Source organism: Eleutherodactylus coqui, chromosome 4 (genome assembly GCF_035609145.1).
Source record: "Eleutherodactylus coqui strain aEleCoq1 chromosome 4, aEleCoq1.hap1, whole genome shotgun sequence".
Lineage (NCBI taxonomy): Eukaryota > Metazoa > Chordata > Amphibia > Anura > Eleutherodactylidae > Eleutherodactylus > Eleutherodactylus coqui.
In genome coordinates this window covers 57410170-57427083 of record NC_089840.1, presented here as the reverse complement: position 1 = coordinate 57427083, position 16914 = coordinate 57410170, and the positions used below count along the sequence as shown (strand labels likewise).

The 16914-nt window shown below is 41.2% G+C and overlaps 1 protein-coding gene across 1 annotated transcript in view; it reads left to right on the top strand.

Moving 5' to 3' along the window:
* The window catches only part of ITGAE (integrin subunit alpha E), a 108554-nt gene that overhangs the window by 52103 nt on the left and 39537 nt on the right, over positions 1-16914 (top strand). The window contains exons 5-13 of the mRNA XM_066599509.1: positions 991-1117; positions 2773-2853; positions 6261-6380; positions 7761-7876; positions 8617-8771; positions 13314-13467; positions 15535-15682; positions 16093-16160; positions 16499-16640. Coding sequence (XP_066455606.1) covers positions 991-1117; positions 2773-2853; positions 6261-6380; positions 7761-7876; positions 8617-8771; positions 13314-13467; positions 15535-15682; positions 16093-16160; positions 16499-16640 — 1111 coding nt within the window. The remainder of the gene's footprint in view (positions 1-990; positions 1118-2772; positions 2854-6260; positions 6381-7760; positions 7877-8616; positions 8772-13313; positions 13468-15534; positions 15683-16092; positions 16161-16498; positions 16641-16914) is intronic.

Genomic DNA, 16914 nt, shown 5'->3' with positions numbered 1-16914 from the left:
AACTTTCACTTTTAGAAGAAGCAAGGGGGTTGGAATGTAATTTGGGCTTTCTCTGTACCCTATTACAACAGTGTGAGTTAGATGCATCGTACACACAACCAAGTATTAGTATACAATACCTTTAGAAGAAAACATCTTAGTCAACTACATTTTACATAAGAGGAAGAGAAGTTATTAAAACAAAAGTTAGTATGCAGTAGCTATATCCTATGTGCATAGAAACATCTAGGTATAGCAGAAAAGTCTATAATCTACCTCAGCTTTAGAGAGAGCAATTGCAGTTATTACAATATTACTTTTTCTATGTCTTCATACCACAAACCTACATAAGCATATCAGCTTCTGACACAATAATGGAGCTTATGGGTTCAGAAGAAGAAAACCCATTCTAAGCTGATTTGAAGCCCACTACTTGCTACTAGGGACAATTCCTATAGGTTGATCCACAACTGAAACAGTTGGAGTTTATTAATTATATCATTTGTGCACATAATAATAAAGCTATTAATTAAGAATTGTAATTAAAATTGATGGTCGGTCCTCAGAACCTCCAAGAAAGGAACATTTTAGTTAAAATGGTTGTTCAAATAAAGCTACGCTGCTGGTGGTGAAGGAAATGAAATGTTAAACACTGCAAATGGTACATTCTTGTATTAGACTTCATTGGTTGAAATAAGGTTTTGGCCAGGAGGTGTATTTATTTGGGGAAAAAAATATTTTGGAAAACCCCTTTAACCTAAGTGAAGACCATTCCCTGTTTCAGTATCCCAATGTGAAGTCCATCAAAAACAAATTTTCCAAATCTGCTATGGAACAACTTCACGGCCTTTTTCCGAACCCTGACCTAAAACTTATGCCAATTCTATTTTATTTTGGTGCTTCGAATTCTGGAATCCATGTAAAAAAGATAAATGTAAATCCTTCTGAGCTTGGTATCCTATGTAGCCTCCAATTTAGGCAACTTTAAAGTATTTCCTTACTGTTTTATAGACTTGCCAGCAGTTCAAGGGTCGAAAAGCGAAAACCACAACAGGTGAATTAAATGGAGTTTGCTCACTGCGTGTCAATGAAAACGGTTCTTTTATGGAGCGGGTTTATCCTGATCTTGCAACAACCGGTATGTATGATTTATTCTATATGAATCATTGTAAAATATGACTTTGCCTGCAGCAAGCAGTCTAAAGGTTCATTTTATTTTCCTTGTGCAGCTTAAAAAATGAAATGTGAACTGTAGTTGTTGCCAGACAGGAGCATTATTTCTCTGCTTTTAAGTCTCCTGCAAAAATATGGATTGCCAGAAAACGGTTGACTCAGCTAAAGCGGTTTTCTCAATAATTAAATTTATCATCTATCTGTAGTATAGTTAATAAATATTAGATTGGTTGTCCAACTGCTATGGACCTATAGCTGGCTGGAACAGGTTGTTTCCGTTCTAGCTCCTATTGATTATTGCAGTCAGGAGGTGTTAGATTAATTAATTAACCCTTTCTAATCCACCATCTGATGTCTTCCTACATTCTGATTGAAGCTTGTACAGCTCCAAAGTCAGAAGACGTCCTATAGGGTATTCTTACCGTCTATTGCCAGCCACTCTGCTGTCGGAGCCTCTCTGGCGCACACACACACTGGCTTTAGCCAGCAGATGGCACCGTTGTATAACAGCAAAAAGAGAAAGCCTTTTAGGAAACCCTGAATCCAAAATTGGATTGGAAAGGGTTAAGAGTAATGGTCAAGCATGCATTTTGCCTGTTCATCACAATACTATGGGAGACATGATTCTAGCGATGAGTGGGGTCTCAGTGGTTGGATCTCTGTGGTTAGATGTTGATAGTAGGAAAACATACATGCTGCGGTGCTTACAGATTTATCTATCTCTGTGCAAAAGTTTTAGACAAGTGTGAAAAAATGCTGCAAATTAAGAAAGCTTTCAAAAATAGACATTTTAATAGTTTGTTGGTCGATTATCAAAATGCAAAGTGAATAAAGAGACAAGAAAACTAAATCTAGATCAAATCAATATGTAGCATGACCCCACTTTGTCTTCAAAAGAGCATCAATTCTTCTACGTAGATACTTGCACATAGTTTTGGAAGGATTCGGCAGAGATGTTGTTCCAAACATCTTGAAGAACTAACAAAGACCTTCTATGAATGTAGGTCTTGTCATGTAATCCCAGACAGACTGGAGGATGTGAGATCAGGGCTCTGTGGGGGCCATATCATCACTTCCAGGACTCCTTGTTCTTCTTTATATTGAAGATAGTTCTTAAATACATTGGCTGTAATTTTGGGGTTGCTTACAGCATTTTTTCCATACCTGCTTAAAACTTTTACAGAGTACTGTATATTTATTGCAACAAAAACGTGTTGTACAGATAACATCACTAATAGTGATGAGCGAGCATATTTGCTAAGGCACATTACTCGAGCAAGTAGTGCTTTAGCCGAGTATCTCCCCGCTTGTCTCTAAAGATTCGGGGGCCGGCGGGGAGCGGCGGGGGAGAGAGAGGAGGAACGGAGGGGAGTTCTCTGTCTCCCACTCTTTCCCCCTGCTCCCCGCCGCAACTCACCTATCACCCGCTCCGGCAGCCGAATCTTTAGAGACAAGCGGGGAGATACTCGCCTAAGGCACTACTCGCTCGAGTAATGTGCCTTAGCAAGTATACTCGCTCATCTCTAATCACTAACATGCGGCTCTTTAAGTTTACAAATTTGGCTCACATTGAGTCACATCCTAGATCTGATTGATTCTGGCACATTATATCTCATGCAGTGTTTGAGTTTTTGGAGCAGAAGAACAACAAGAACAACAACAACAACAACAATGCTGCAGATAGACCGTTACTCAACAAAGGTGAATGATCTTGGGGCTGCTTTCTACAATCCGCCGAGCAAGCATTGTGTGAACATGGAGCCTGAAAAGAATCTCAGGAGATTTCAGATAAAAAGAGCAGCACAGCTTTCATTTTTTAAGTCCCGTATACATGGAAGATGATCATTGAGATAAGGGCTCCTGCACATTTGCGTTTTTCTTGCGGGTTTTTTTCACGCGATATTGCTGCGTTTTTTTCTCACGGTTGTTAATAGGTAAGGATGAGCGAGCATACTCGCTAAGGCACTACTCGTCCGAGTAATGTGCCTTAGACGAGTATCTCTCTGCTCATCCTTAAAGATTCGGGGGCCGCCGCAGGGCGGGGAGCTGCGGGGGAGAGCGGGGAGGAACGGAGGTAAGATCTCTCTCTCCCTCTCTCCCGCCCGCTCTCCCCTGCTCCCCGCTGCGACTCACCTGTCAGTCGCAGCGGTCCCCGAATCTTTATGGACGAGCAGGGAGATACTCGTCTAAGGCACATTACTCGGACGAGTAGTGCCTTAGCGAGTATGCTCGCTCATCCTTATTAATGGGACTTTCGAATGTTAAAAACGCATCACACGAAAATTGCAAAGCACCAACTTGCGATGCGTTTTTAACATTAGAAAGTCCCATTGACAATCCAGTAAAAAAAAGTGCAGCGATATCCCGTGAAAAAAACACGCAAGTAAACGCAAGTCTGCAGGAGCCGTAACACTGTGCAACATAATTTTTGTATCAGACGAGCAGATAGGCGGCTTATAGTAGCTTTAGTGCGCTGAATTCAAATATGACATCCGTTTTTTTTCTGTCACGTAAGGTTTTCCAATTATGTGAAATAATGTAATCCAATTGCCATTGTATGGTATTCTTTAGAAATCTGTCTATACAATTAATCCAGTAGCCATTAACCTTGCCTAATAAAAAGAATAACAAAAGTGATTGCACAACTATTTAGCAATCACTGTTACACACTACGTGCTGACTGAACACTATAAGGGTAGGTTTATGTAACATAGTAACATAGTATGTTAGGCCAAATGAAGACAATGTTCATCTAGTTCAGCCTGATTAACCTCCTTGTTGATGTAACATATAGGGTATGTTTCCACGTGGCGTAAACACTGTGGATCGTCCACCAGTAAGGTCGGTTATCCACGGGCGTTGCGAAGACCCACGGTAGATCTCCACCACAGGAGCTGCCGCTCGTTTCTCCGCCAGTCAGCCTAGTCTAATAGATAGGCTGACCACGGAGAATCAGGGCAATTCGCCTCATGCTGCAAATTGCCTGCCGCGAGCAGAGAATCGCAATGATTCTCTGCTCGTGGAAACGGGGCCGGCACTTCAGCCTGCTCCAGCCTGCGTGATTTGCCGGCGATGTACTGCCGGCGAATTCACGGTCGTGGACAGGGGTCCTAAGTTGTAATTAATGAACTGTGTTTTTACAGGTCATTGGTTAGACTAAATAAAAGAATCAAAATCATAAAATTAAAATACATGTTTTGGTATTGTTGCGTCCGTAAATGTGCGATTTATCAAAGTAACGCATTATTTACCCCGCATGGTGAAAGTCGTGTGAAAAAAAATTTTAATAACGCCAGAAATGTGCTTTTTTTGGTCACTCTGTCTCCAAGAAAAAATGCAATGAAAAGCGATCAAAATGTCATACGTATTCCAAAATGGTAATAACGCAAACTACAGGATGTCCCACAAGAAATAAGCCCTTGCACAACTATGTGGACCGAAAAATAAAAAAGGTAATGCAACCAGAAGATGGCGGCAGAAAATAATTATTAAAAAATAAAACTAGTACAGAAAAAAAAAAAAACTCCATAGGTTTGGTATTGTAGTAATCGCACTACTACTGACCCATAGAATAAAGTTATCATGTCATTTCTGTTGCAGTTTGTGCGCCGTAGAAACAAGATGCAATGAAAGATGGCGGAATTTCATTTTTTTCTTTCATTTTACTCCACTTAGAACTTTTTAAAAGTTTTTCAGTACATTATATGGGACATTAAATAGTACCAATGAAAAACACAACTCATCCCGCGAAAAACAAGCCTTCATACAGCGACGCTGATGGATAAATAAAGAAGTTGCGATTTCTTAAAATGAAAAAAAAAAGCTTGAGGTTAAATAACTTGAAAATGAGACGTGCCGCTATTATTGAGTTTTACCAGTGGAATCAACATGTTTTAATTTTACAGAAACATGTAAATTACTTTTGTTTCTGAAATTTTTTTAAAAATTTGTGGCATAGTGTAATCATTCAAATAAACGAAACTGAATGATATAATTGTCCAGTTTAAATGCAGCCAATGACTAAATGGTGAGCGAGAATTGCGCGTTTCTCATCGGTCATTCAGTTTCAGTTTCTCGAGAACTCATCATGCCGTTTAAATACTGATCATTCATTGTTACATATAAGCATTTGAAACACTGAACAATAAGTGCCTGAGGACTACATAATTCTCAATCGTGCAGTCTAAACAGGCTGCCCGAGCACTAACGGGCTGGTGATGATGACACCAGCTCGTTCCATCAGGTGATGATGACACCAGCTCGTTCCATCAGCGATGATGACACCAGCTCGTTCCATCAGGTGATGATGACACCAGCTCGTTCCATCAGCGATGATGACACCAGCTCGTTCCATCAGGTGATGATGACACCAGCTCCTTCCATCAGGTGATGATGACACCAGCTCGTTCCATCAGGTGATGATGACACCAGCTCCTTCCATCAGGTGTTGATGACACCAGCTCGTTCCATCAGGTGATGATGACACCAGCTCGTTCCATCAGGCAAATGAAAATTGTGAGATTCTCGACTAGTCTCAAAAAGGCCATTATACTGCTGAGGCAAAATGAAAGCTGCACTGTGATTGGTTGCTATAGACAACAAAGACAGATTTTTAGACAGCACTCATAAGAACATGGTGTCAGGATTGGAGGTGGGCTACTTTTCCATAACTAACACTGTATATAGAAGAGTAGATTTTTGAACCTGATTCTTAGTATAGGGGCTTTCTTGGATTTAGGCCTCATGGACATAGGCAGGGGCCTAACTATAGAGGATGCAAGGGATGCGGTTGCACCCGGGCCCAGGAGCCTTGGGGGTCCATTAGGCCTCTCTTCTCCATATAGGGAGCCCAGTACTATGAATAAAGCATTATAGTTGGGGGGCCCCATTCCAGATTTTGCATTGGGGCCCAGAAGCTTCAAGTTACGCCTCTGGACATAGGTATATCACAGCTCCATATGTCTTCCATTTGCAGCCCTATTATGGCACTCTGCTACTTCTATGGGGCCATACTGTACCTCCATATATGTCTCTGATGTCATTACGGTGGCACACAAAGTGACTTCTCATAGTATTTTTGCACTAACTTTTCTGAGTCTTTCTTTTAGGTGTATATTCTACAGACGAATTACTGGAATCAAAAAAAGGAAATAAACAGGACGCAAATAATAATAATAATAATAATAACAATAATAATAACAACGCTTATGACATTGATGATGAAGGTGGTAGGTATTTTGTTTAAAGGGGTGTCTGAGTTATTTTTATTTATTTATTTATTTAATCCATGCTCTCCATGCCTAAACATAATAAATGATCCTATAACCACCTCTCCTGGGTCCCTGCAGCTCCAGCACTGCAGCTCTTACGCTGCTTTATAGACAGCAGTCAGCTCAGCATCTGAGCACTGAGCTCGGTGATTGGCTTCAGTCAGCCTGTGATGGATGTCCCATTCAGCCAAACACCTTGGCCCAAAGGTCCATCTATCACATAGGATGACACCTGTATCATAAATGGCACATGTTAGGTTGGGGGACCTGGTAGAGATTTTGCATTGGGGCCCAAAAACTTCTAGTTACGCCTCTGCTTGAGGTGTAACAGTAGTTACAGATACATTTCTGTATTAAGTACCCTTCATCCAACCACCTTGAATAGAAATAGTGCATGTGTAGGTCGCAAGTCTTGTTATTTGTATAGTGCCAATGTATTCTGCAGCACTTTCAGGTAATTTATTTTTCCCTAAATGCTTCCAGCGACTAAATGACAAATAATTACTCGTTTGCTTATTCTTCATCGTTCAGGTTCTGCTTGCATAAACAGACAGTCATTCATCTATGAACGAATGCCTGTTTATTGTGAATGTAGGTGGGCGGCCCAGAACGATTGAATTGCTGTCCATCTAATACATGGATGGGCTGGTGCTAACATAGAGGAAGGTGCTGATACTTTGTGACTCTCCATTCTGGCTCATACAAGGGAGTCCTGAGCAAGGGCTCCTCTATGGGAGGTCCATATGTTCTAAAGGGGCAGAAAGAAATGAGATGTCTGTGAGACAAATGTTTACAGGTGAGCATGGTCTATCTATCAATGGGCATGGGTTGCTTGCACATTTACCCTCATATTTCATATATCTCCATATTTCAACTACAGTGTTGCTCATTGAATTGTTTTCTAGGTTCATAGATATTTTTAAAATATGAACTTATTTACTTCTCCTTGTTTCTTAGGCTGGGTGCCCATTACTCGTGTGTGTGAATTGCGCCGAGAGTCTAGACTCCAACTTTCATCGAACTGTACATGGACACCAGTTCGTGTGCTGTCTGATTTACACATGGGTACCACATTGACATGCATTAGCATGTCCTATATCTCATCTATGATACAGACAGGTATAGGACATGCAATGAGTCACCGATGGCACACGTGAAAACATCACTGTGCATGTCCTCAAAGACCTATAATGGGGCCATGTGTTGTCCATGGATTAACATAGATCACACATAGCCCCAAGTATGCTACTATGCAGGGGGCTTTATGCTGTTAGAATGACTAGAAACGCTTTCAAAATTGTACAATTCTGCTTAATACTATATCTCTTGTTATCACAGGAACGGAGATTGCCATAGTTCTAGATGGATCTGGAAGCATAAACACTGGCGATTTCCAAAAGGCAAAGGATTTTATATCAAAGCTGATCACAAACGTATGGATAAAATGTTTTGAGGTTTGTAATAAATGATTTACTTTCATAAAATCATCCCAATTCACAATTTATTATTTACAAAATCGTACTAGGCACTTGGCACAGACAAGGCACAACCTTTTCAGGTCCAAGGATCCTATTATTACATTGAAGCACTCCCAGAGGCGCAGTAAAACTAAAACTGGGTTATCGAAAGTATATGCTATAAACGTCGGACAGGTGCAGGTTCCACTTTCTGGTCTCATAACTATTGGGAGAATTGGGGTCCCCTTCTCCCCCATTCACACTACAGAAGAAAGAAACGATGCTTGTATGTGACTCTCTCCATGGTAGTTTATGTGAGTTGCTGAAAAAGTGAAGCATTTCACTACTCCCATCAACTACAATGAACGTAGAGGCATGCATACATGGGCACCTCCCCACCCCATCTATTCCTACTAGGAGTGTCACATAGGGATGAGAACCCCATTTGGTCAATATGTGGGGATCCCAGAGATGGCCATATAATACATCATTAGTACTTACCCATTCCTGGTCCTACGCTATTACTTTTCCCTCTAACATAGAAAAAACATGTGAACAGTTGCCAAATCAGCTGGTTGACTATCACACAGAATGGCATCCAGGGCCACGTGTGCCTCCAAGCTGCAGGTTATGCATCCCTAGCACAGACCAAGTCCAGCCATAAGTCTCTTGTTTCCTAACTTTGAACTACCTATCTAATTTATGGTTTTACCATTTCTTTCCTCTTTCTTTGTCAGTGCGAGTTTGCTGTTGTACAGTATGGAGCTATAATACAAACAGAATTTGACCTCCGGGATAGTCGTAAATACAACCTCGATATTGTTGAGAAGGTTGAAAAAATTGAGCAAGTTGGAAATGTGACAAAAACAGCATCTGCCCTTCTCCATGTTCTGTGAGTAACACATTCATATAACATTACAAGCAAAACCTGACAGAAGACTTCATGTGGTAAAGTGTATTATGGCTTCAGATAAAAGTATTGCTTGATATTAACATTCACTCGCTGTAGTAAAAAGGATCCCCGCTCTCTGGAGTGCAGAGTGAAGCAGCCGTATACCCGCATTACATAGGGTTAAGATTTTTAATGCAACGCGTTTCGGCAATTTACATTTGCCTTTCTCAAGCATATAAGACACATCATATACAGATTACAACTATATATATATATACATAAATAAAAGCACACTTACACTTTCCCCAGCTCGTGGCAGCCGCTAGTTTCATGTCCAACCCCCCACCGTCAGAGGGCTCGGTTGGTCCAGACGCCCTGGAGGGCTTCTGAAGAAACCTGCCCTGCTAGTACTTGACCAGTTTAGGGCACATATCAGTGAAAACACGAAAAAAATATTTAAAGAAGCAAATCTAGCTGTAATTCCTGGGGGGCTTCCCAGCCAGTTGCAGCCTCTGGATGTTTCTATTAACAAGCCATTTAAAGTTTTCATGCGAGAGGAGTGGAACAAGTGGATGGCTGTTGGGAATCATGACCTGACACCCACTGAACGCATGAAAAGGCCCACTATCACTCAGGTTTGTGAGTGGGTGAAAACATCGTGGCTGGCTGTGAAGGAGGGAATTGTTGTAGGATCCTTCAAAAAATGTGGCATCAGTAATGCCTTGGACGGTTCTGAGGATGGAATCCTTTATGAAGATGCTGACACCAGTGATAGTGAGTCACTGAGCTTGATAAGTTCGGACAGCAGTGAGGAGTTTTTGGGGTTTCCTGATGACTAGAGGTGTATTGTTCTAAAATAAAAATCTCTGCTCATCTGTTAATTAAAGTAATAATAGTTCTTAATGGAGCTGTTGACTGACTGCTGTTCATGTTCACATATTAATCTGTTATTTTATTAAATATTTAAGCCCATTTTTGGTTCAAAATATTTTTTTCCTACTTTCCTCTCTCTAAAACCTAGGTGCGTCTTATCATCAGGTGCGTCTTATAAAGCGAAAAATATAAAAAAAACTTAGTAATTTAATTTATTATCATTATTAGGCATCGGTCAGACGACCGTTTTTTGCCGCGATTTGCGGATCACATGACGGATGCGCATCTGCAAATTGCGTGACCGGGCCGACGATTTGCCGAAAAATCTGCAGCTAGCAGCATTTTCGGCGAAACGGGCCCGATCAAAGGAGCGCTGTCCAACCCATTGAAATTCAATGGAGCCGGCAATACAGCCGGCTCCATTGAAAGCAATGGGCTGCCGGCGAGCGCGGCATGAATTTTCGCGAAGGGCTTAAAAATATAAGCCCTTCCCTGAAAAACATCCAAAAATGTGTAAAAATAAAAAATATATATATACTCACCTTGTCCCTGCAGCCGGAGTTCAGCCGTGGCCGGCCGGCAGTTCTCCTGAATAACAGCTCTCAGCTGTTATTCAATAGCTGAGAGCTGCCTCTGATTGGTCCCTGCACTCAGCCAATCAGAGGCAGCACTCACTCACCCATTCATAAATTCATGAATGGGTGAGTGAGAGCTGCCTCTGATTGGTGAGGTCTGTGACCAATCAGAGGCAGCCCATTCAGCAGGCGGGGATTTTAAATCCCCGGCTGCTGAATTCTACACAGAGCAGTTCAGGAGAACTGCCGGCCAGACGCGGCTGAACTCCGGCTGCTGGGAAAAGGTGAGTATCCTTTTTTTTTTTTTTTTTATACATTTTAGGATGATTTTCAGGGAAGGGCTTATATTTTTAAGCCCTTCTCGATAATTCATCCCGTGCTCGCCGGCAGCCCATTGCTTTCAATGGAGCCGGCTGTATTGCCGGCTCCATTGAATTCAATGGGCGAACACCCTTCTTCTCTGCCACAGCTGTTACAGCTGTGGCAAAGGAGAATGCTCTTTATAGTATATGTTCTCAATGGGGTCGGCGCTGCTGCCGCCAGCCCCATTGAGCGCATATATAGAACACAAGGAATCGCAGAACGCAGATAGGCGCGATCTGCGATTCCTCGTGTCCTATAATTTATCGGACATCTGCATAAAAAGCGGACATGTGACCGATCCCATTGCGAAGCAATGGTTCTATATATGCACAGATTGCATGCGCATCGGCAAATCGCGGCAAAAAACGGTCATCTGACCGAGGCCTTAAAGTGAATTTATCAGATTTTTTTCTAGTATTTCATTTAGTCCTAGCGGGTTTAATGTTTTTAACTTAAAAATCCAGAACATCTCTTTACTCCTAAATAGATTATGGATTGAGTTTTAATTTGTTCTAAAGGTGTGACATAGAAGTCTTTTGTTTGACACTGATGTGCTTCTGCAAAGTGTCGGGATAAACTATGTTTTGGAAACCCCTCCTTATATTAAATTTATGATTGGTAACCCGGGTTCGTAATGCACTATTAGTCCTACCCACATATTTTTTCCCACAACTACATTCTAAAAGGTATATTAAGAACCTAATCCCGCAATTTAATCTATTGTTAAATTTTAATGCAATAGGTATATTATTTCCCCCATATCAATGGATTGCACCCTCCTCTGGGTAATTTATTCAAATAAGGAAGATGGAACAATACCACTGCAGTGCCAACCCCGAGAGACGACACCCCTTTTGACCTACTGTACATCACAGGCATCTCACCCGCCAAGGCAGAAACCTACTGCACACTGATGAGGAGCAAACACCCCAATACAGCTGTCTGTGTATGGATTCTGGCTTGACTTCCTATTCCCAATCATTGTTTTACAGACTTGTTAAAAAGTCGTATATTGATTTGAAGGAATGCGGCCATCCAATAGGTGGGGCTGCAGAGATATTGTTCCATCTTCCTTATTTGCATACAGTACATAAAAACACAGAGAAATACTGAAACAAGCTGTGGAAGAGGCCCAAGGACTGATGGACCTAAGAGCTATAAATGAGGAGAAATATTGTTATGGATATACATAAGATTGGGAGAAAGTTAATTAAGGTAATTAAGTCTTATATCTAATTTGTAGACGCACCAAAAAGTAGAATTATTTCTTACACTAGATATTGTTGGCATTGGCACACTTATTAAATTATTTGAAATATATAGTCGGAGTCGTTTTTGGTTTTAGTTTGTACTAGGGGATATACCCGTGTGTTGCATGGCGCTATAAGCGCAGGGATTGGTTATTGAAAATTGTGCATTCAAAGTTATGTCCTTCTTCTACATAAGTTAAAATCACAGAAAGGGTAATATCAAACAGACAAAAAAATCACAGAAAGTGGCCATACACTAACTGATATACTGATACAAGAGGGCAGGTAAAAACATTGAATCTCTTAACATGCAGACAGTCAGAATGCTAAATGGATGAGCCAAAAACACATGTGAAGGACACTGGTGAACAGCCACTCCCAAAGCCTTCTTTTATTGAAGAGGGTGGCTGTTTAATGTTTATTCCTGCACAAAAGAGTAGATACAGGGTGCCAGACCACATGGTGCATGCAGGCTTACAACCTATTAGTGACACCATATTTGAATCCAGCAGGTTGCCCTGCAGCCCACAGGTAAACGACCCCGCACTGACACCCAGGGCTCCACCAGCATTCAAAACCGCACTGCATGTTATAGATAAATACTGATAAATGCAAGGTATTAGCTAATATTTTGGCCAAAATACATAAGCCCACAACCCACGTCACGGATCCTGATTTATTGTGCATCCCTACACTAACATTAGGGGCACTGGAGTAACTATAGGGGATGCGGTTGCACCCGGGCCCAGGAGCCATAAGGCCTCTCTTCTCCATATAGGGAGCCCAGAACTATAAATAAAGCATTATAGTTGTGGGCCCTGTTACAGATTTTGCATTGGGGCCTAGGGGCTTCGAGTTACACCTCTGCGTTAAGAGGTTAAGAGAAGTCGGGGGGCCCCAAGATAAACTTTTGCACCCGGGCCCATGAGCCATTACCTACGCCCTTGATTAGGGGTATTAGTGAAGTTCTTTTTTACTTTTTTTATCTTGTGTCTTTGTGTAAATAAAAAAAATCAAGTTTTTTCCCCATCATTCTGCACTCAATATCCCATAATGAGAAAGTGAAAACACAATGACTTAAACCAAATGACTGTCTACAGATGGTCACCATCCAACCTGACAGAGCTTGAGAGAATCCGCAGAGAAGAATGGGAGAAGAGCCCCAAATACAGATGTGGCGTCATAGAAGACTGGAGGCTGTAATTGCTGCCAAAGGTGTTTCAACTAACAACTGAGTACAGGCTGTGGGTACTTTAGTGAATGCAAAATGTTAGTTTTTCATTTTTTTTTTATTTATAAAGATTTCAAGGATTCTGTTTTTACTTTGTCATTATGGGGTATTGAGTGCAGAATGATGGGGGAAGACCTGATTTTTTTTTTAACTTGCATAAGGCTACAACATAACAAAATGTAAAAAAAAGTGAAGGATCATGAAGTGGCAATTGCAATATACGAATCAACAATTCCATTTTATTTCACAGAAACAATATTTTCAATGAAAGTCATGGATCTAGCGAAAGTGCCACCAAAATAATCTTGGTATTGACAGATGGAGATATATTCATGGATGAAGTAAACATAACAACTGTCATAAACTCTCCAAAGATGGAAACCATTGAACGATTTATCATTGGGGTTAGTTCATATTGTAATTTTTTGTTCAGTAAAGATATATTAGATAGTATTAGGCCGCTTTCACATGGGCGACGCGATATCGCTGCGAGAAAATTGCAGCAATATCGTATCTGTGTTCTGTGAATTATTGCTGCGTTTTCTTGTGGCAATGTCATGATTTGGTGTCGCAACAAAGTCGCACATGATGATACAAAGTTGTGCGACTTTGTAGTGCTCTTTTGCCGGGATTTTCAGGGTGGGGTGGCTTGAAATATTAGCCTTAACCCGAAGGGGAGGCTTGAAATATTAGCCTTAACCTGAAAATAAGCCCCAGTTGCATAAAAAAAAAACACCTATCAGGTGCTGTCAGCTCCGGCGCACATCTCCTCAGGTCCCCAACACTTTTGTGTAGTCATTAGGCAGCCCTTCCTGGTTTGGAGGTTTATAATCCCCACCCTAGAAAGCGCTGGCCGTGATTGGTTCTCGGGCGCCGCGGCTCAGCCAATTAGAGCCAGTGCTCAATGAACAAATCACAGACATTCCTTGAATGTCTGTGATTGGTTCATTGATGAATGGCTGTGATTGGTTCATTGAGCGCTGGCTCTGATTGGCTGAGCCGTGGTGCTCGAGAACCAATCACAGCCAGTGCTTCTTGGAGGTGGGAATTTTAAACCTCCAATCCTAGAAGGGCTGCCTGAAGACTCTAGAAAAGTGTTGGGGACCTGAGGAGATGCGCACCGGAGCTGACTGCACCTGATAGGTGATGTATTATTATTTTTTTTTTTTGATGCAGATAGGGTTTATTTTAGGGCTTTTACAGTAAAAGTTTAAAAGTTGCATTGCACTGCATGAAAAAGGCATTTTCATTAGAGATGAGTGAGCACGCTCGGTAAGGTCAGTTACTCGAGCGGGTATCGCTCTTCTCGAGTAACTGCCTTCTTGTCCGAGCGTGCTCGTGGGGGGGGGGGGGGCGGCGGGGGTTAGCAGGGGTGAGAGAGAGAGAGAGATCTCTCTCACTCTCCCCTCCGCCTCCCGCTGCCCTCCCGAAAACGCTTGGACAAGTAGGCAGTTACTCGAGAAGAGCGATACCCGCTCGAGTAACTGACCTTACCGACCGTGCTCACTCATCTCTAGTTTTCATGCTATGCGATCCAACACAGGATGGCTCCATAGGGAAACATGGGCTACAAAACATTGCAAATTGTGTGTGTATAGAGCATGTCGCAAGTTTGTATTCTCGCAATGTAGAAAGTTACAAAACATCGCTAATGTGAAAGAACCCATTGGAGAGCATGGGCTTCACATATATGCGATTTGTAGCACTGTCACATCGTGAGAAAATCACGCGATTTTGTCGCCCGTGTGAAACGGGCCTTAATCAAACATAGCAGCTGACTTTGCCTGATAAAGCAGTAATTTTACGTGGTGCAACCAATTGTGATATGACAAGTTCTTAACTGGGATATTACATGCATCTACAGGAATGCCTACTACAGTTTTACTCACAGAGAAATCATGAAATACTAAAAAAAATATTCAACTAACGTAATATGCCAAATATTTCGGCATCGTGGCAAAATTGGGACAACTGCAAAAAGTTCCGTTAACCTGCCAAACTCCTAACATCCACTCTTGATGAACACAGTTTTCTGCATTTCTTGCTGCCTTAGCTTCTCTTCAGTGTCAGCCAACAAAATTGTAGCCAGGTTTTCCTTCATCCAGGGCAAAGACATAGTTTGTTGTGCTTCCTGGTTTTTTTTTTTGTATCAAAATACCCTGGCCAATGCAAAGTCATTTCTTGCCCCTATATTGGCATTGAAAGCACTACTTGGTAGCCTCCTTCCCCAGCTATGCCTCTGAGCAAAAGATCTGGCAATCCAGTGCCAAGCAAATCAACAGTAGTATGTTGTCTGTAAGATGACTGTTACATGTGAGTGGAAGTTAAAGTTTTTTGGGCTTTCGAAGAACTGACGCTCCTAAAATTTAGAATACAAAAATTTAAAAACCAAAAGAACAAATTAAGGACATTCAGTTTTAAAGAACCAAATATTCTATGGTATTACTTACAGTTTTTGATATTCATTACAGGTTGGAGGTGTATTTAACAAAACTAAGGCCTATAGTGAGCTAAAACTAATAGCTACTGATGAAAAGGACCACGTCATAAGAGTAGAAGACTACTCCAAACTTGATGGGCTAATCTCTTCCTTGCAGCAAAAGATGGTGGGAATTGAAGGTAAAGTTAGAAACTAAAAACTACTTTAGTTAATGATCATCACCCCATGATTGGACCCACCTTGCTCAATTGATATCAGAAACTATATTGAGTACTCACAGGGTAGCCATAAATATAAGACCGACCCCTTGAATGTGCACCTATGAGAACAGTGTTCCCTTGACCTCCATCCTCCCTGAATCTCAGGCTGAGAGTGAATGGGGCAGTGGCCGTGCACTGGGGAGCCCAATTCTCTATATTAGCTTAGCATGTCCAATGATAGCATTTAAAATGGACTGTCTGTTGCAGACAAATCGTTTAAGCAGAACGTCACTGCAACATTTTCAGGATGGTTCACAGGACTCTTACTATCCATTTATAATATCTTCTAGTTATATTCTTATATTAGGGTAAAATATGTTTCTCTGCAGGTACTAAAGGCGAGTCATTGGAATTTGATTTGGCTCAAGTGGGATTTTCAGCTAATTTGAAGGATAAGGTAAGAGATTTATGCATACTCAATAAGATCTGTGTATGCAGAGAATATTCAATATGACCCCCATATTTACTCCCATCGATCAACCTGGTCCACCTAATATCCCAGCCCACATGGGTGAACCATTTTTGCTATTATTTTCTTCAATCATGTGGGATCAATTTGCTGAATGACTCTCAAAATTAGGCAAATTGCAAATTAATTTGTCCAATTTAATCTGTAATCATAAATTAATGTTTTTATGTGTTTTGTACATTCGTTAAGGATTTTTGAACCATAAGTAAAGAAGAGAATAATTATAAAGGTCTGAAGTAACTAACTACCAATTGTTATCTATGCAGAATACTTTGGTTCTGGGAGCGGTTGGTGCCTTTGATTGGTCTGGGGGGTTGATGGTGTATTTCACGGGTTCTCAGCCACATGAAGTAGTATTTCTCAATGAGTCATCTGATCTTTCAAAGACAGCAGATTACAGCTACTTAGGTAAGTAGTCACATTAAAGGAGTGTATCAAAATTACAAGTTGCAATTCTGGTACAACACCTTTAAAATCTGTTCATTTGCAAGACTGCACCAAGGTATAGATTTTAGTTATTCGATTCAACATTGGGTTACGTTAGTGGTTAATTTGTGATGTCCTTAACTTAAACCACTTGCAGTACTTCTCTTTTGTACATGCTACTTTAAAAAATGAAGATCGTGCTGGAAGCAACCAATATTTTTATGAAATGTGTGGCGGAATAAATAACATACTGGAT